At 39.5% G+C, this 21,038-nt stretch overlaps 1 protein-coding gene across 3 annotated transcripts in view; it reads left to right on the forward strand.

Annotated features, from left to right (window-relative positions):
* The first annotated feature begins 4,209 nt into the window (after positions 1-4,209).
* LOC103139665 (CD166 antigen homolog) overlaps positions 4,210-21,038 on the forward strand; it is a 69,763-nt gene continuing 52,934 nt past the window's right edge. For 2 of the 3 annotated variants that reach the window (XM_007554423.2, XM_007554424.2), the window contains exon 1: positions 4,210-4,514. In XM_007554423.2, the coding sequence (XP_007554485.1) occupies positions 4,469-4,514 (46 nt within the window). In that variant the 5' untranslated portion in view covers positions 4,210-4,468. The remainder of the gene's footprint in view (positions 4,515-21,038) is intronic. The other variant, XM_016672634.1, reaches the window with a different exon arrangement.

The raw sequence follows: 21,038 nt of genomic DNA on the forward strand, positions 1-21,038 counted from the left end.
GGTGCTAGAAGCATCTCAAGTGATTCCCCTGGGTGTGGAAAAGCAGTGGTGCTCTACTCTTTGCTCCTCAATCTGTCTTTAAGGGTGAGTCCTCCCACCCTGCACAGGAAGCTCATTTCAGCCATTGATCTGTGGGATCTTGTTGTGTCAGTCACAATCCCAATCTCATCACTGTAACTGAGGGTCAGTAAATCAGGAGCTTTGCTTTTTGGCTCAGATCTTTATTTTACCATGACAGCCCTGAGCTATCTATTCATTACTGCAAGTAAGACTCCGATTCGTCTATCTTCTGGTACTTTCTTCCATCATTCAAGTGAGACACGAAGATGCTTTGCGTCATCCACTTCAGACGGAGACTCCCACCAGACCCGGCGGGAGCATTTTACCTTTTCCGTTTGAGACCGTCGCCTCAGACCGCTTCCCCCACTCAGCCATGAACCACGGAAGTGCACTTAAAAGGTGATTATGTGAAGACAACAACAAAACAACATTGTCTGCAAAAAACATAAATCAGACCCAGAGGCTTCCAAACCACAACCCCTCTTCTCCACAACGACACACAGAAAACCTGTCTGTCAACACTGCAAAGCGGATCAGTGACAAGATGCACCTCCGGCAGAGTCCAACCTGGACTGGGAACAATTTCAGACTTTGCACTGAGGGTGCCGACAACACTTTTGTTTTGGTTTTACAAGGACTGGACGGCCGGTAAAAGCATCCTAGGTGCCCCTCACTCCCTAAAAATGCTTTGGGTGGCAAACTGTTAAACTCCAACCTTATCTTCTTCTAAATCTGGAGAGTCTTTGGAATAGTGTTCCTACTAAGCTGAGAAATGGTGAAATATTGTTTCAAAACCAAAAGTTATCTAAAATTTAAAAAAGGGACATTTTCATGACTCGTTTTCCAAGCACTGTTGCGTTCAGAACATTTTTTTTTTCTTTTGACAAAAACACATCACTTATCGTAGCAGGCAGAAAAATTCTCTGTAGTTGCTGTGAGGGTATGTCAGATGTTTAAAAGCAGAAACATTTCTTTCTTTCATTCTCTTGAATGACTAAACTATGTAATTTTTGGAGTCAAACTGCTGGGAAAAAAAAGTGAAAATGTCACCTTGCTATCTTTTCTCTTTCAACATAGCAGTCTGGTGGGATAATCACTTAAAAATGGCCAGATTCCAGGAGAAAATTTTGAATTCTGCTATTAAATAATACACCAGAAGCGGGTATTCTGGAGGGCATTAAAACTATTAAAGTTTAAGCAAGCACACCAGCTGTCTGAAAGTTGGTAAGTGTAAGGTTTTGTGCGAGTTTGACAAGGTCCAACTTGTGATGGATGGATGACAAGCAGATCCGGACTTGCCATGAAGTAGACGGTTAGGATCCCACGGTCACTAGGAGGCCCTGAGACTGACGCAATGTAGACTGACTCACTGTTGAGTCAAAACTATAGAACCTACATAACATAATTCTAATCAACCAGAAGCTGCTCAAAAAGGTGTTCGTTCTGTGTCTCTGTCGGAGGAGGAATAAAGAGAGTGGTTGTTTCACGGGCTTCCTCCAATAGCCGAAGAAAGATTAGCGTGATAAGTCTATGTTGGTTATAAAGCACAAATAATTAGCTTTCAGAAACTGTTGACATTTTTCTGACAACTCAAACTAGTCCAAAAAGACAAACATTTTCTTGAAGTTTATTGATTCGGGGTGTTTACACACCTGATTGTCTGGTAGATTCGGTTCAATTGGGAACCAAAATTGCAACGTTTTTTGTTTTTACCATTTTCAGCTGGTGCAGTTCTCTTTCCCATTGCACTGTGTCAAAGCGATCCAAACTAATTGAGAAACCTGTTCACCTCCTTGCCTGTGGTGGCGCTGCACCAAGAACCACTGAGGGAAGCGACAGGAAAACTTCAGAAGACGTGCACAACTTCCTTCCTCACAAAATGTCAATCCAAATGGAGTGGCATCAGATTTTAGTGGTTGTAGGATTTCTCTTTTGTCTGTGGTAAAAGACCACAAAACCATTTCCTCCTCTAGCATTAGACTCCTCCTTCTGTTTTGGTTCGATTTACTCAGAATGTCCTGCACTGTAGTAAGTTTCCTGCTTTTTTTTAGCCATCTCCGGTCTGCTCCCATCCACATATGTTTTAAAACCTTACCAGAGTTCACTTTAGTCGAACTGATACCTCGGTTTTTAGGCGGACCAGAGTTTGTGTTTTTTGACCGCATCAGAGTTTGATTGCGCACTCGCACCTCCCCAAACAAGTTGGACTTTGGAGACAAATGGACTAAAGTTTAATTAAAGCTGGCTAGACGAGGCTCATGTGAATGCACCCTCGGTCGATGACCTTTGTTTTGTTCATTTGAAATTCCTTCCTCAGTACATTAAATATTGCTAGTTTATGTGTGTGTAAACCTGCTTCATACTGTGGGAGTCTGCCTGAAATGGACGACCAGATGTGTCTCTGGTCCAACACAAATGAATCAAACATCTGAATTATTTCCCCAGTATTCAGTCAGGTTTCTGCAGACTCCTGCCAATGATGTTGAGATTTGATTCAGGCGTGTTGAAGCAGAGAGATATGTAAAAGTTGCAGAACAACGCAGAAAGGAGTTGAAGACCCATGGACGATGTTCAGTGAGTCTTACTGGAAAACTGAGCGATAAATGTTAATTATTTTTATCAGTATAAATGAAGCACTCTACTATAGATGCTATCTTTATTTTCTATGTTACTCTAATGGCAGCATTACTGACTGAAGTTCAGTATAGTTGAGTGAGCAGTGAAGCACTTTGCTCAAGAGCTGAGTTCTTTATATGTTGGTCTAATTTGCCTTGGCTAGAAAGTAACAACACTTTCTAGTATTGTTACTAGAAAGTATTGAATATGTACTTAACAGTTCAGATGTTGCTGTAAATGAATCCTGTGGCAAGTTATGTTCAAATAAAAGAACAATGTTGACATATTATGATCTTTATTATCTAGTGAATACCACTTTCAGCTCATTTTTTTTCATATATATTTTTATATATTTTCATATATATTTCAACCATTATTTAAATGTATATATTCTTGTTTACTTCAAAGAGCTGCTAATAATACATGATTTTAACATTTCTATGTCTGGAAAAAAATTTAGCAATAGATGGGTTAATCCCTTTTAAGGTATATCTGGTTTTGGAACTGTTAAAATATGCAGTTATGTGTGATTTTTAGAGAGGATCCAAAGTGTTTGTGAATTTTAGCTAGTCACAGACTCTTGTGGTCCCTAATCTCTTGCGAGTAGCAGGGCCTCACTGTAGATGGTGCATCACAGTTTGTTTTATGGGGTTGTGCATCTGAAGACTAGTATAACAACAATGCCTTAAGGTAACGGAGTGTGTGTGTGTGCGTGTGTGTGTGTGTGTGTGTGTGTGTACGTGCGTGCGTGCGTGCGCGTGATTACTTGTCGCCTCTTATAGACTAGCAATCTTTCTGTATTATCATTACATGTATTGTTATACCAGTATGTATGTTTAAAAGAGAATTCACAAATGATAAACATTACATGTTTTGACTAATTGTAAATGTCTAATCACAATAATGCAGAATTATGGAACATTTTAAAACATGCTATAGCAAAGTCACAATTATTACCATTATGGTTATTATTACTATTAGTAGCAGTTTTGTTATTATTGCCTTCCTTCTTCTTACTGTTGCTGTGTTTACATTATGTTGGTAAGTTACTGAATAAATCATACTTCTTAAAATAATTGAATAATCTATCCCAAGAAATTGTTGCAAAGCAAACTTTTTCATCACCTCAATTATTATATTCTTACTCCTGTTAGCTTTACCTTCCCTGTGATTAACTTTTAAAAGCAGGTGGGAGTTGTTTTCGTTTTTTTTTTTTTAAGAAGTGCTGCTTTCCTCCAAGTGCCCCTTTGAGTTCTAAATGTGTGTGCAGACTGAGGATGAGAGTGAATGAATGAGATGAGGGTAAGGGAGAGAAACGAGGAGTTGGAGATGAGAGAGTACAGAGAGGCGGTGGTGGGTTGGGGGGAGGGGGGGCTTAAGGAGGCCGGTGTGATGGGGGTGCACTTATATATACGTGTGTGGGAGGAAGGAGGGGAGTGCTGCTGGAGGGGGGAAAGCAGGGAGGGAGAGAGCGGGGAGGCGGGCAGGGGGTGAGTATCGGAGGCGGAGCCGCGCGCTGGATCCTCCGCCCTCGCGCTCGTCTGCGAGCCCCTTGCAATTACCTGTTTGAGCAGAGCTGATGTGAGCGCGAGTTGGCGAGCACATGCCACGTTGGGAGAGGAGCCAAGACTAACCAGCGCGAGCGAGTGAAGCGAGCCGGGCGCGCGAGGACTCTTTGATTTAATCCACCTGCTTAAATAACTACAGTAAAAGAAATAAAATTGTGAAGTGGGTTTTAACAAACCTTCGAATCAGAAACAAAGCTGACTAAGGATCTGTGAGAATAGCCAGGATGATGCACTTGTTGTCCCTCCTCTTCTCCGCGCTCCTGTGCCAAGGTAAGCTAATTTTTTTATTAGTCGGGGGTTACTGCATGGTGGTAGGAGAGGTGGACGCAGGTAAATGCGTGAAAAGTGCTTTCTCTTCCTCGCAGGTGCAGTCACAACTTCAACAACAAGAAATAAACAGAAAAGACGAGGTTTTTAAATCACATTCTTAAGTTTGAGCTCTCGCTGATAGCCTGTTTGCTTTAGACAAGCTTTAGGGTAGGTCCTTCAAACATCTACATTTGACTATGATTCCCTCACTTACCCTTTTTTTTAAAAAAAAAAAAAATCAATATCAACTCTTTACCGTATTTTAAAAAAAAATGCCCGGCTTATATCGATAGGTGACTTATTACTATCTATAAAGTCATTATGTGCACATTGTGGATCTGTGAGGTGGTCATCACTCACTCCTGATATGTGCTCAATGATTATGATGATCTCATTAACATGAGTCATTTTTCCGTGTGTGTTTTCTGTCCTTGTTAACAAGCAGGCTGTTGAGACCGAATGATGCCGGGCTCCTGCATGATTTATGATAATTATGGGCTGTCCGTGCGAGGGAAGCATTCCTTACATGCTCTGTCTAGTAATTACACATAGGGATGTTGGCAGGAGTGTAGGCTTGTGTGAGTGAATGGAGCCTTTAGTTTTAGCAAATCAAGTGGAATCTTTTGTTTTTAAGCCAGAAAGTATGTAGTGAAAGTGATTGTCTTCTTTTATGAGGAGGGAATGCATTTAAATATGGACAAAGGATGTGCGCCTATGTGTTTTGCACATGCTTTGCATTTGTGGACATGTCTGCGGCTCTTTGTAGTTTTCCATTTTGTCTGCTCTTGTTGGGTCAACAGGTAGCAGCACCATGTGTTCTCATCACTCCGCCTGGCTGCAAGCAGAAAGCCATAAGCTCAGAGCATTTCCTGGGATAAGAGAGGGGCGGGGAGGTTGATCCCACTCTGTTTCCCTTCGCCTCGCTGCTCAGCAGTGGCGCCTGTTGTTGTAAAAGAACACCGCAAAGCACCTTTCAGCCAAATCCAGGTGCTTCATTTGAATGGAAATTTAAAAAAAAAAGGAAAAAGAAAGAGGTCTCTTAATGGCTTTACGTCATTGTGTTGCTACTGTGTGCCGTGGGCTTTCAGATGTCCTCCAGAGTTGGTCATGATGTGAGCAATTAAATAGTTGAAACATTTTGTCTTTGCTCGCAAGATCGTGAGAAAAGCAGTCACAGTGATTAACACGATGTGAGAAAACTACTCAAAAGCTCTTGCTAAACATTTGGGAATGGCAGTAATAAGGCTGCTGCAGAGCTTGTTTCAAAAACTGTTGGGGTTTATTTGATTTGAAGAGATCACATTTATAACAGCTGCGAGTGCTTGAGCTTCAAACTCCGAGCAACTGCTTGCAACCAGATACAGCAGGAAAGCAGGAGTCAGTCCTGGGACAAATACTCCAGAAAGATGCATCTGTTTTTTTGTTCACTGCCTCAGCTCCACCCTTCCCCCACCACCACTTCCCCAACCACCACTCCCTCCTGCACTGCCCGTCCCAAACAGACAGACCGACAGACAGACAGTGCCTCGGTGTCACAGCTGGTCTTACTTGTCGGGCAAGTGGGGGCTCTTCTCTTGCTAATGGGCTAATCTCGCGCTGGGAGGGGGTCACCCAATTCCACCTGAGAGTCATTCACTCGCCACTCTTTCATCTCCTAACTAGGTTATGTCAAGGCTTGCCTGATGTTTGAATCTCAGGAAAAAGGGATTGAAGGGCTTTAATTGCATGTTTGGGTTCTGAGCTTAATTTCCCACAACTGTTCATTTGTGCCCCGTCTCTTGAAGACCGCTTGCAGTCGGGTTTCTTCCTTTTGAAAAGCGATTCCTTTGTGCAACTCGCAAGTATTGTGTCCCCTTCATGCAAAATTCAGACGCAGTCATGAGAGGGATGGGGAGCCATCCGAATCATGACTGAACAGAAATCCCAGAGCTTTACTTCCCATTTCGATATGCTGTTTAACTCTTCACCTCCTAAAACACTTTTCTGTGGACTGGAATACGAAGGTGGAAAGCTGCCCAAGTGGCGTGATGCGACTAAAAATTAAAATCGACCTGATTAAAAATAAATAAATAAATAAATAAAAAAACACACAAAAATGAATAGCTGCACTTTTATTTTGGTGGCAAGTTTTGACTTGAGGCTCAGTTAACTTATTGGGTTGATAACTCTCCTGGTGACTTTAATTAGTTTCACTCCAGATTAGTTGAATCTGGAGGCTAAAGCTGGATGGTAGTTCAACAGAAGCTAATGTCAGTGTGGACATCCACCCTCTTCAAACAATTCCCGCCTGACTAAATGTCATTGGGGTCTCTGTGAACACTGTTATACAAATGTTTGAACCTCTGCTGTGTTTACATTAGGTGGTCATTTGCAGAAGAAGAGCTGATAATTATTTCCACAGGAAATTGAGGTTGGAGGGGGCGGTGTTCCACCAGTGATCGTCCTGCGTGAAACGCATACAGAGAGTTTCCTAATGGTTGAGGTCTAACATGATGTTTAAAAAACACCTAAATGCTTCCCTTCTTGTCTTGTACATTTGAACCCACTGTGTAGCATCTCATGAGGCGTACCTAACTTTGCGCTTGCGTCTAACTAAAAGTAAGGCAGTGTAAAAATCAATAAAACAGCATTCACTTGGTCCGATAAAAACCTGCTCCTTGTCTGAACAGAGTTGAGGCTTACCGGAAGTTGCGCGCACTGTTAGTAACCATCCCCCACTGCGAAGAGATAAGTGCGAGTTGAACGAGACTAATTAAGCATTTGGAAAACTACAGGCAGACTACAATTCTGATAAAAAAAAACAAAAATGCTGAAATTTAGCAAAACCTAGTGTTCATACAGACTTCTGTTTCATACAACTTGGATCTCAAAAGGTTCATACCGTTCTACAGGAAGAATATTTCTGTGACAGGTAGAAATTATGTTTCACACAGGAAGATTATCGATGGTGCTCCACCTCTGTGTACAAATTCATTGGGTTATCTATGAATAACAACACATACAAAGGTTATAGCAACTTATAAGATGGCTTGTGACTAAACCATTATGAAGTTTTTGTTTTTTTAGTAGACCAGTAATTTTAAGATGGTAGCAATCCGCTTTAGTTTTGGGACGTCTTGGACTAGCCGTTAGCTTCAGGTTTGGGTTCAGCTACTCTAAATATTCACAGAGTTCTTGTGCAAATAACTACACATGACTGCTGATTAGAAGTCACATTAATGACCTAAATATTTGTCCTGTAGTTGAACAGTGTGAACCTTTTGGGATTGTTTTAAAGGGAAGTCTGTATTGGTCTTTTGTTTTTGTTATCTGTTAACTTCAGAATCTGGCACAAGCTATATGCTAAGTAATCGTAGGATTACACCAGATGCAAACAAGGCAGTGGTTTAAAGGTCAAAAGAATAACAGCTGTTTGAAATAATAGGATTATTTTTATCAGAATTGTTTTAAGATGGTAGAAGTCTGTTACAGTCATGGTCACTCTCAAGCTAGCTGCTAGCTTCAGCTCCTGGGACCAACTTACCTAAATAATCATCGGCTTCCATGGAAAAACCTGCCCAGTACAAATTTGACTGTGGTCTAACATTTCTTTAAATTGAGAGACTATAAAAGCTGTGCGATTTTTGAGATTAGAGTCGTTTTAAGATGGCAAATGCTCTCCTTTTCTTGGTCCCTCCTGGACTAGCCATTAGCTCCAACCTCCAGGACCAATTATGCAAATAACTACCTAATGCAAAAATGAAACCAGTTTCAAGGTTCATTCAATAACCATTGCATTTGAGACTGAAGCCATTTTAACTCATTGTTTTGGCTACTTTTGGTGTAACTGTGAGTCTCAACTAATCTGGATTCATTCTAAATAAATAAGCCGAAGGAGCTGCAATATTAAGTTTGCATAACCTTGCTTCAGACATTCTGAAATGTCCCTTTAAAGGGAATAAATGGGCTGCAAATCCATGTAGTCTAACTAACAGCATCTTAAAGGAACAAAAGGAACATCAGCCCTATTAATCCACAGTTTCCCTCACTTCTTATAATAAGAATGCTTGAAATGCTCCCAAAAGTGATATCTATGCACGTTATTGTCCTGCTGGCTGCTTAACCCAAATTTAGCTGCTCATGATGTCTCTCAAAAGGCTCTAAAGGCCTCTTAGTGCTCAGTTGCGAGTGAGAATGTGAAGTGGACCCCTTTTTTTTTACCCTCATTTCACACAGTTAGCACACTTGTGTTTTGGATGAAAAAGACCACGGATAAAGGGAGGCAGACGCTATTACTTATCCAAGAAGCACAAAGAAAGTGAGATATAAGAAGGAGACAGATGTTCGCTGCTGAGAATAAGGTTTGTGTGTGCTTATTTGTGTGCACCTTGCGCTCCACTGGCCTTGATCAGAATAAGAAATGAGCGGAAAGTCTGAGCAGAAGGCAGAGCTGTTGCTGGTGGAGAGAAGGATGGTGGGGGAAAAGCGAGGCTCCTTTAAAAAAAGGAAAACAAAAGAAAACCTGAGGCCTGTTCAGGCTGATGAGGTCATACTGTAAATTAAAGCAGCATTTGCGGCTGGGAGCCCCATGTCATTTCTCACCAGGGGTCCAGGATTCCTAGCATCGCCCCTGGTAGCAGCGCTCCATTACCAGACCATAACAACCAAGCCTAAATTACTTCCCCCCCCCGATCTGCTAGCTTCACTATTACGATTACGACCAACTAAAAGTAACGCAAAAAACAACTTGGAGTACCAACAAAATAAGAGACACAGATGTTGCGTCGTTTTTGATTAAAACTCCCGAAAGAGCCGGTTTTATTACACATCTAAAAGTGGGTAAGCACACATTAGAGCGGCTCGTTACCCTGCTCTACTTCTCCGAGATGGAAAAGACGCTTCAGATACCGGCGTTTCTAAGAAATCAGGCCGGTGCGTCTTCTCCTCCCTGGAGAATTGATGCTTATATCGTGTGCATCCTTACCATATGGTGCTCTGCTTTGGGTCTGCTCATTAATACTGCACACCTCAAATTAGAGGTAGACTAATAATATATACAGTGCAGATGAGGACAGTTTTTTTTAAACTGTAATTTTTCATGTTTAGAATGTACTCGACACATTGATTTTCTTTATTTTTTTTTTTGGTTCTTTGTCTGTACCCCCTTACACTGTGAGCAGTGAGTGGATGTGCTCAGGCTTGTATCTACCCCACAGCAGGACACCGAACAGGTGGAGGAGTGTTGGGATTTTTTTTTTTTTTTTGTGCCTGAGGAAGGGGGGAGGGTATCTCTTTATGATCCAATGCTTGTGTGTACAGTTGTTGGAAGAACAGCTTGTTCTCATCACTCACCTTGAACGGAAAGATAACTCCAAGTCTCATTTGTTCGGGACTCTTAAATAGATTGTGTCTTCTTTTTTTTAGATCACTTTTGACTAGTAGTGTAGCGAAGCATTCAGCTCTTGAGATTAGAATCATGATACTGGATTCATGAGGATGAAACCCAAAGTTTGGCAATGTTTTTGGGAATTTTAAAACTCCTTTTTTGTTTTAATTAATCAATAATAAGATTTGGAAAAACCCATCACGCAGTTTAGTTTGATATGTCTGTTTATTTTTGTCTTGTGTTGATGCCTAAAAATGATTGAAATTTCTCCTTATAGAATTCAGGTTTGATTAGTTGAAGTATTTTATATGTAGAAAAAACTTAACAAGCATTTTAGCTTAGCAACAGTGAGAAGCTACAAAGCACTTGCAGTAAGTCAACCATGATTTTCTCTCATTGCTCATAAATTGTTTGCATTGTGAACATCATGCATTAAATATTTATTTTTTCTACTATGCAGCCAAGATGAATTGATTTAAAAATAATATTTAGATGTGTGTTGTTGGCCCAGTTGCTACTTTTGTTAGCCGACTCGCTCAATCCATCTGGGGAGGAGAACTGTGGTGTGTCCTCTTTTCATCCAGAAATGCAAACAGAATTAGAATTAAAACTGGGAATCTGAACCCGAAGCCCAAAATTAATCCACAGCTCAGCATACACACCTGCAGCTGTATAACTTCTGTATGTTCCTTTAGTGTTTGACCACCTAATATAGATAAAAAATACACTCTTATTGACTTGCATTGTCACTAGTAGTTGGCACCAAATAATCCTGCTGGCATTCAGACTTGGATCCAAGCCCCAACCTCCTGGACAATTCACATGCTCCGCTTCTTCCTCTTGCTTCCAAGTCAAGGTGTGTTCACACCAGCCCTGTTTAGTCCTCTTTAATCGAACTCCAGTTCATTTGCCAGTGGGGCTACTTGTTCAGGCTGATGAGGTCCAGTTTGTTTGGGGAAATGTTTGGGGAAATGCGAATCAATTGAACTCTGACGCGGAGCAAAATAAACTCTGGTCAACCTAAAAACCTAGCTTTTGGTTTAGTTTAAGTGAACTCTGCTGCGGTTCAAATGCATATGTGAGCATCGAATAGACCGGCGACCACTCTATAAGTAGAAAGCAAACGATAAAGCTGGGCATTCTGGGTAAATCCAACAATTGGGTGAGTCTGACACTAGCGGGAGAAATGTCTCTTGGTCATTTACAAAAGAAGAAAGTTGCGCTCAGTGTCTTCTTCAGTGAGTTGTTTTTGTCATTTCCTTCTGTGGTTCTTGGTGCAGCGCCACCACAGACAAGTGAGTGAACAGGTTTTTCAAAGTTTGTTTGTTGGACACAGTGCAGTGTGAAAGCGAACCAGTCGAACTGATGCTACCAGACTATCAAGAATCTCGACTATCAAGATGTAACAAGGTGTAAAGCATCATTGTATCAGTGTTTGCAAAATCAAAACCTCAAAATATTATTTGAAAATGTTGCGATTGTTAATAAATTCCAAATATAATGAGTTCACAGTTAGCATGCCAATAAGATAATCCAGTTCATAGGAAGGAGTCTTAAAGCATTAGATTCCCATATCAGACCTGGATTAAAGTAATTATTTAAAGTGAATTACAAGGCAGATTTCACTCTGGTTAAAAGTATTGTGTTTTTTTTTTGTTCCCAGATCTCGTACCAGAAAACACAGTTGCACTCCTATCTTGAAAATCTCATCACCTTTCAGATGAGACGCCATGGTGGAAATACGAGCCAACATGTGAACATGCTGAGTTTTCTTGACATGTCACACAGAGCAATTCCCTTTCTGCTAGGTTCACAGAGCCGGGAGACTTATGACTGTCCTTGCCTTGAGAAAAACAAAAGACTTGTGTGGCAAAAGTAATCACTCTCAGGCGACGACTCAATAAAGGAAGGGTCCTTTGTTCGCCTGCAACAGTTTTACACACAGGATTATCAGTGAAAACAGCGGCGAGTGAATCTTAATTACGCTTTGGTGATTGGCTTGCCCCACTTTGAAGGCAGAGCGTGAGAGATATATTCAATTTTAATCATCTCTACCAAAACTGCCTTTTCAGCTCCTCGTTTCTGATGTAATTAGCCGGTCAGGTCAAAAAAAAAATAGTTGGGAGTTTAGCTCATTATTTAGTCTTCACAAATCGAGTAAAGTAAAAATAGAGATAAACAAAAAATAATTCCTCTCCCCTCAACATTTCCTGACTTTCCTCACTGCTCACAGGTTTGCCTTGCAAATGGTTTATTTGTTATCCAAGAGGAAGGAGTATAAAAAAAATCTATTGTCTCTGCTTTAACAGCAGAAAGGTGACTGCTCTGCACAGTTGTGCCTCTTTCTCTGTGTGGGAACGCACCACCATTGAAATGCACGAAGCCGGTCTTGGGTTTTGGTAAAAGACGAACGGTGCTCTGAAACTCTAACCCTTGTTTCGTGGAGGGGGTAACAAAAAAAAAAAAAGAAGTGAGGTTGTTTCTGTCTTTTGTCATTGACGCTTCCCCCTCCGGCTTTTGCTGGATTCCTGCGGACTCCTGCCGACTGTATTGTGAGGGTGGCTCTTTTTAAACAAATGAGTATATGATAGTGACTTCTTGCTCCCGCTTCTTTCTTTGTCATTAATATGGAACAGCACACACCCCCTCGGAGGGGGAGAAGGAGGGAGGCGGCGCAGAGTAGCTGCCGCCGGTCCCGGCAACTCACATGTGCAACCTGGAGAAGCGGGAGGAGGGAGTCTCTCTGCTCCGTATGAAAAGCCTGGTGCCACACCCATCCCTAACAGGGCCTAGATCTTTGTTCAAATTTTCCATTAGTCGTTGCTCCATTTTAATGAATTCTTCGACTGCCTCCCTAACCCCCCCACCATTAAATGTGATGGTAATGAATCACGAGGACAAATGAGGAATACCACAAATTGGCAAATTACATGTATATGTGATTTGCCAAAGAGCGGAATTTGCTAATTCCGCTTTTTATTTTTATGAAAAGCGTTTAATGGACTTCTGTGGTCACAGTTCCTGGATGAAATCAGAGATAAAGTGGTTCCCGTTACTGTTCTCCTCCTGGCATAAAAAGTAAAGATGCACCAGTACACTTTTTTTCACTTCCGATACCAACGCACATATTTGACGTTTAGCATTGTCTGATATCAAGTCGATACAGAAACTGAATTGACTTAAAATGTTTCTTTTTTTTTAAAGAGAAAAATGTACTGAAATACTAATGTATTTGATATCTCTTCAGTCTAGCGCATCCAGATCATTGCATCTCCATATAAAAGTGGGTCATAGTGGTGAACCTTTAATATTTATGCCTTAAAGTCATCCTTTCTAACTATTAATGAGTCTCCTGGCATGCGAGGAGTTTTAATTTCGTTTATATTAGACCTTTTTTTTTTTTTTTACTTTGTACATTTTTAGAGGTTAAAGAGAGTCAAGAAAGTTGATACAGCTTTGGTGCAAAAAAAAAAGGTGAAAACATTCATTTCATGCCTCGAGGCAGCTAATAAAATGACAAGGAGTTTTGTCTTGCGATTCATGCATGAATCACTCTCTTTTGCAAGAAGTCTCTCTCTATTCACTCTGTTGCCGTCAAGCCAGTTTTTTTTCTTTTTTTGATTCATGAAACATCACGCCGCTTCCATCACGTCCCAACCCCTGGGAACTTGGAAACAACGGTTTTGTGTCAGCATTTGACCCCCAAGTATTCGCATTCTTGCCGTTTTAAAAGCGGCTTCTTTGTTGCGCCGCTGATGTCCACCATCCCTTCCTTCACAGGCTGTAGCAGCAAGTCTGCAGCGCCTGGAGCTATTGCTGATTATAGTGGTGCGGTTGAAGTTCATGGAGACAGGGGTTCTCATTCAGGGAGGCTCTCTATCACAGGGGAAGGGCTTGTAGAGAAGATCTCTGCTTGGAAATTAAAAGCATCTTATTTTGGTGGTATCTAAGCAGCAGATGTAATGAAGGACTAAATGGTTAGTCTATCTCACTTAGTCTTGTCAATACACTTTTGGCTCTATTGAATCTTTTCAAGAAGTCAATAGTGTGCCTTGGGGAAAAACGGATTGAAACACACACGTTGTTCACCACACAACAACGGTGAATCACACATTTAACTAAAATGTTCTGGTAATAGACATGAACTAGTAGTGATCATGGTATTACCGGCCAAAGATAATCTCCATTTTCCTTTAATCTCTTACCTTCCTGTTGTAATTATCTTTGAAACGACTATAACACAAACTCAGTTTTATTTTAATTTAACCTTTACCTGTTTAAAAAGCAATCAGAATGAAACGGCCTGCAGCATCTTTAATAGTAATAGTCTAATGAAAGTTGAAGGAATTTGGATTATTCCCATTTATTCATATCAGCACATCTTCTCAGCCTTTGTACAATTTTTAATGAACTCCAAAAAAGCTGCTGTTTTATGTGTTTCTAAAAAAATTTAGTTTTTCAGTTTTGATTCATATTAAACACGAATAAGATCAATGATTAATTGTGATTATTAAATTTAAAGTTAACTAAATCAGTAACTGATTAATCATTAACCAAAATATACAGACTCTTAAAAAAAAGGCAATTTTCTAAAACAACAAAAATATTTAGAGCAGCAGTTTAGCCAAAAATGTCCAAACAGTACATATATTTTGGATCTAAGGTGGAAAAAAAATAAAAACTGTAAACATGTTTTACCCAGAATTCAAGTGGGATAGCTTTGGCTCCATCTGGTTAAAGTTCTGTAAAAAAAATAAAATAAAATAAAATTCTTGTAAGCACTTCTTACTGTCCAGTTATTAATCACTTAATTAAAAAAATAATCAATTGTTTATCTCTACACTGTATTGCTGTTAAATTAAGCGGAAAGAGCTGAGCTGTTCACGTGTTGTATTTTAGCTGCAGATTCATCTTTTGCTACAAATGATCAAGTTTTCATTAAAGGAAGTTTATGTTATTACATTTTAGCAAAAAATAAATATTTTCTTATTTAAAAAAGATTTTAATTATTTTTTCTTTGCATCTTTTAATGTGTTTTTAATATTATATAAAAAAGGGTTAAATGAAAAATTGCCTGGTTAATCAATTACTAAAATAATAATTAGCTGTAGCCCTTGACAAAGAATCTAATTTGTCCTTATTTGACCAATTAGAAATTGAAGCTAATTGAGAGAAAAGTGGCTGATTTTCATCACTGACTAACTGATGGGTCCATCATGATTTAAAACATGAAAATCACTTGACATAAAACAATTGAGAATGATGGGGTGTTTTTTTTTTGGCACTAATGTACTACCGTAACACTTGTATATTGGTCTGAGGGAAAATATTCTGACTTCAAAGCTTGGCTGGCTGATTAGTGCTTCACTCAAATAAACAATTTCTGCTAAACTACCAGAACAAAGCAGATTATAAGAAATCTACTTTCATCCTCAAGTTGTAACACCTTTTGGCCACGTCTCAAAATAAACGACACTTTCCTCTGAACATTAGTAACGCTTATCCAGGGGGTTTGCACATTTAAAACAATTACCTAACATTTGAACATGCCAAAAATACAAGCAAGGGATAAACATTTGGGGTGATTGGTCACAAAGTAAGGAAAAAAATGAGATGTGTAGCTTGGGGAAGTAAAAAAAAAAAAAAGTTTGAACAAAGTACTAAAACAGCCAGCTTCATAAATTATAATCCCTTCTCCCCTTCCCATTTAAAAGCATCTTTGTTTTTTTCTTGCATTCTAGTCAGTGAACAGCTAAGGCTTCCTTTCTGGCTTAAGGGCATGTCTTTTCTAATGAGAAACTGCCAAAAAATAAAAAACAACACAATTTAGTGTGAGGAAATGTAATCCTCACAACAGCTTACTGTGACTTGAAACTGTCTCGTCACTTACAGGCAGCGGCAGAGTTTCCTCCCCGGTTCAGATTTGCAGGCCATGTTTCTTGGCTCGCGCCCTCCTTGTGGACGTGTTAGATGTTTTCTGATAAAGTACTCTTCGTCGCTGCTAAGTATTCAGCTGCCTCCTCTGCCAGACCCTACGAGGGGAGGTGAAGAGATGCTTGTCTTGTAATTGGATGCAAAACTTAATTTTTCTAATGGGACGTATTAGGAGGTCAGCAGCCTGTGCGCACCTGGAGTGAATTTCAAAGCAATGCATAACCCCCCTCAGGCGCCATTTACATTCAGGTTATGGTGCCTTTTTTTCCCTCTCGGTACAAAACAAGAAACAGGTGTTGTATGATTCCAGTTTAGTGATTTAATACAATTTAACAAGATCGTTTTTAAGTCTGCTAAATCTGTGGTTTGAGGAGGAAAAAAAAAATCAGAATAAGAAAGACGCCATAGGATCAAGTAAAAGATGCAGAAAAACTGAGATGTCGTGTTGTGATCCGCTGAAAAACAGACCGAAAATCTACTCAGAAGAACAGACCCCCAGGGTGCAGCAGCTGGGATTTTCTGCATTTCTTTTCTATTTTCTTTGGAGAGGAAATCTTAGGATTACCTGTCTCATTGTGGAGGACTTGCTGTAGCATGCTCACATAAACAAAGCCAACACGAATGACTACTCTGAACCGAGACGGCATCAGAGCCACGGTATGTTTTTATGAGCATGTTTACCCAGATAATATTATATTGTGGGTTTCAAAAAGAAAGATGAGTTTGTTCTCTGCTCAAGGCTGCATCTTTTATTCTTTCTTTATTTTTTTTTTTCCACATATTATGCTTGAATGAATCCGTTTCTTATTGAAATGTCTTGTAGTTAATGCATTTTCATATCTCAGGCCATTACATCTGCTGGTAGCAATGTTCGCTATATTAACAACAACTCAACACAATGTCAGCTTGAGCCTGTAAGAGTTTGTTTATATGTATATGTATCATTTTTTTATCTTTTATCCTCCCTATAGGGTACTTGGAATGATTCTGCTTTCCCTCGTGCATATTTGAGTATGCACGATACTTCTTTAGTTTTTAGTTGTAAATCTGTTTGGCAATCTGATGAAAACGGAACTATAAAAAGTAGAAGAGTGCCCACAAAAGGTCTGTGGCCCGGGGATCTAAGAAAATTATTTCTTGTATCATGTCTTAATCCAAACAGTATGTCCCTGTTTAATATTCTCATTTCCTGTTGAACCTAAAGCATTAAACACCACCCCCATACGGAGACTTGGAAGATTTGATGCAAGCTAATATCCCAACTTTGACTGTGTGGTGCAATACAGTGGTTTGAACACAGAGAGAGGAAAAAAGCATGTCTTTCATGTACTTATAAAAAGAGTCTGTGTGTTAACCACAGGTATTGACCCAATTCCTAACTGTTTCTGGAGGCCGAAACTGATACTGATGGTTTCTCCAAAAGATCCGCTTACTATCTGAGACAGTGCTTTAAGTCTAATACAGCGTTTATAAAGAAAATGTTGACTTAATATAAATAAGGAATCTGAAGGACAGATAGTCGACTTATATTTACATTTATCAGCAAGTAATGAGAGTTTTGGAATTTGCTGCCCAATAACTAGCTTGACAGAAACTCTTTCGAAGCAAAAATCTTGACCTTTTTGGTAGTAGCAAAAGTCTAGGTATTCAGAATAAACTGAGTCATACTGGCTCTGTACAAAATTACTTTGCCAGCCAACATTGCATTGACTCAGAAAATAGTTCAGTAATATTAATTTAATATCAATCTTTATCTGTAGAGCACTGTTCAAACACAAAGAGGGCAACGCAGTCAAAGAAGGTAAATGGGAAGCGACAAAAAACAAGCAAACCAAAAAGTTGTCATAAGCTAAATATGGCTAAAAAGAGAAAAGCAAAGAAAAATAGTCTGTTTTCAGAGGTGTGTGGTTAGAGGAACCGAGGAAACTTTAGCAACCTGCTGGAGTTAAAATGTTGGAGAAACACCTCAGGATTTCATTGTTGATGCATCACATCTTAGTCCTGGTGATTAATAGCAACTTTAAGCCATTCTCATCTTATTATGGATAAAAATGTCTAGAAACCTGTTTTAAGTGGAAGTAAATATGGAGAAATTAGGTGCATATGGGAAAGACTGTGAAACGTATAGCAACTCTGTCATGAAATGGTAATCTATTTTTGTTGTAACACTTCCATGTTTTCTTTTGCACATTTAATAATTTCCTTATAGTCTTGGACTAAAAGTTAAATGGTTTGTACACAGTTTCAAATTGGTAAAGTAATCATTAGCTGCAATAATTAGAAATTAACTCCTGTTTATCTGTCATGTTAGCCATTCTTCGCCTTCAGCCTGCTGAGATGAGCTAAACTTTATCAGTGTAGATTGTGAGTTTGCATATCTTAATCATGACATTTAAAAATGTTGAGAAGCATAAAAGGTAATGCTGCAATGGTGTTTAAACTATATTCAGAATAAAATGTAAGGCAAAATGCATTAGTCTGTAGGAGTATTGGTTTCTGCATCAATGACTGCCTGTCAGACCTAATATAGAAGCATAAAGAAGTTTCTCAAAACTAAAATGCCTGACACCATTAGTGTAGCCAGGTAAATGGCTTGTTTTATAATTTGTTGAACCTATAAGGTTCCAATCAGCAATACACTGTTTTCACCACTGCTTGGGCAGGTTTGCCTGACAATTAGTTAGCATCAAACAGAAAATGTCAATAAATAAACGATTTTATGAATTCAATGGAGTTTTGCGTACTTGTTGAGTCAGACAGGTTCAACAGTAAAGCTCCTTGCACTGGTTCTCCAAATCAATTTCTTCTCCTGCTCATATGTTGAATATTTGGCGCCACCTGCTGAGTGGGAGGTTTATCATCTGTATCGACACAGTCCAAGAGCTCCAAAAGGTCACCAGAGTGTGAACTGTGATTGGCTTGGGAAGCTCCAGTGAGCGGTGATGATGAAATTTACGTCACAGAGGCTTTGCCATAGGGCCGACAGATTGAGCAGACTGGGAGGAAACACGAAGTTGTCCTCATAAGTAGCTCTATAGTACAGCTTGTTGTCTCCACCTGGTGGGAAAAACAGCCAAATTGCAGCGTATTTTTACATTTTACAGAGCAAGTTCATGCCCTGTCGTTGTTTTCACGTGACTAAATATTTATGAAACTTTTAAACTTTACAAGAAGTCATTTCTTTACTTGTACTTTCTGAAATTGTTTCTTAATTAAATTGCAGTCCCAAATAAGCCTCTTCACTGATTTGCTGTTTCGCCCTTTTATATTAATCAGTCGCATTTGTTGCGTTTTAAAAGACTTTTCGAAAACGCCAATGAAACGATGCTGTTTTCAAATAAAAAGAAAATGCCAGCAGTTCTCCTCCATAAAATTCACACAAGGCACCCCTATTGAGTTTGTGGGTTCTCGTAAATACCTCAGCATTTTTATTGATGCAAGTCTTTCTTTAAACTACCCTGTTGAATATATTTGAAAGAAACCGAATCTTTGGCTGGCTTGTTCTTTTCTCTTCAGAAATAAATCATGTTTTTTCATTTAATGCCAGAAAACAGCTTGTTGCTGTGACCTTTTTACCTCTTATTGACTTTGGTGTCATTGTTTACATGAACGTCTCTGTTAGCTCTCCTCGCTTGTTTGATGCCGTTTGTGAGGTTTACAACAGGCTGTAAACACCTCACCATTATGCTCTGTATTCTCTGGTCAAATGGTCATCAGTTTCTTAAAGCAGACTTGTCTGTGGCAAACAGAAGTCAGTTCCTATGCTTTAAAAAAAAAGATTCTTATACAACAGCATGTGCAGCTGTTCAGTTAGACTCAAGCTAGGAATTTTAAGCTAAGGATAACTAAACATTTTGGGAAAATTTGCTCTCGTTTTGATAGTTTGGATTGCACATCTGGAGACTGAGATTTTAGCCTATTTTTCTTATCAATAGAGCTCAAGATCTGTCTTTTTCTGTTTCCTGATGACGTGGCCATTGCCTTCCACGCTATTTCGCTTGATTCTAATCTCGCTTGCAGTACAGTCTGGGATTTCTCCCTTTGACTTGGATTTGTCTGATAGAATCAATCAGCGATCCAAAGGAGAAGTTGTGAATGATGATGTTGATCTTCTGCTCTGTTATTGAATTGCAGTTTTAGCAGTGGCAGTGCGGGAAGTGAACAAAACCATTGAGTCTGTGTTCGCCACGCCCCCAAATATTAAATTAACATTAACAACCACCTTCGCAGAGGGGGACGGCTGTTTACAGGGCAAGCAGTTTTGGTCATAGCGTCAAACATACACCTAGCGCCAAACATTTTACCCAATTGATAAATGTTATCAATTGGGTAAAATGTTAAACTTCAACACAGTTCACACCTCTAGGAAGCAATCATTTCTCAATATCCAAGAGCCCAGATTCTCTGTATAAAGCCATTAACCTATGACCTTTGGCTGGTTTTTACTAGACTAGTTTTCTGATGCTGCCACCTCAATGAGCGTGGTATGTTAAGGGTGTTATTTTTCCACTATGCACCGTTTTATGCATGAAGGCTAAAAAGTTTAGTTTTTGTGTCATGTAGCCGAAGCGCCTTCCACTATGAGACTGGTGACAAACTGCAGAAGGGAATTCTATTAATTAATTAATTTCCAAACAATTCACCAATCTTGTCACCTTTCCATCAAGGCTAGGCTTTTGTAGTCCATGATAAATAGCTGTCCTGTGTCAAGAAAACTGGCATGGACTTGTGAGATCTCTCTAGGTACACGCAGAAAGCAGGGTAAAGGCCTGGGGAGTAACAATAATCTTGTATTGATTTAGGAATGATTAAAGAAATGAAATACAAAAGACATAGTAGTGTAATAGTTAAAATGATTGATGTATTGTAATCACAATGTCTGTAATGTATGACTGAAATGTATAATCTGTATTCATGATCTGCGGTAACAGTAACAACTTAGTTGTTATATACGATTTCAGATAATGGTAAAACAAATTGATTATGTTTTGAGTTAATTGTGTTTCATGGTACATTATAAAGAAGATTGCAGAGTTGAGCACAGGAAAATAAAAGAATGGAAAGTCACAAGCACTGAGCTGGCTGGGCGGGGTCCTCAGAACGAATTGCCAAAAAAGGTAATAACTACCAGATGGTCAACAGAAAAGAGAGAAGTGTTGCAAAGGAGTTGCAACAAACAAAAGAGG

Source organism: Poecilia formosa, unplaced genomic scaffold, assembly GCF_000485575.1.
Source record: "Poecilia formosa unplaced genomic scaffold, Poecilia_formosa-5.1.2 Scaffold63, whole genome shotgun sequence".
Taxonomy (NCBI): domain Eukaryota; kingdom Metazoa; phylum Chordata; class Actinopteri; order Cyprinodontiformes; family Poeciliidae; genus Poecilia; species Poecilia formosa.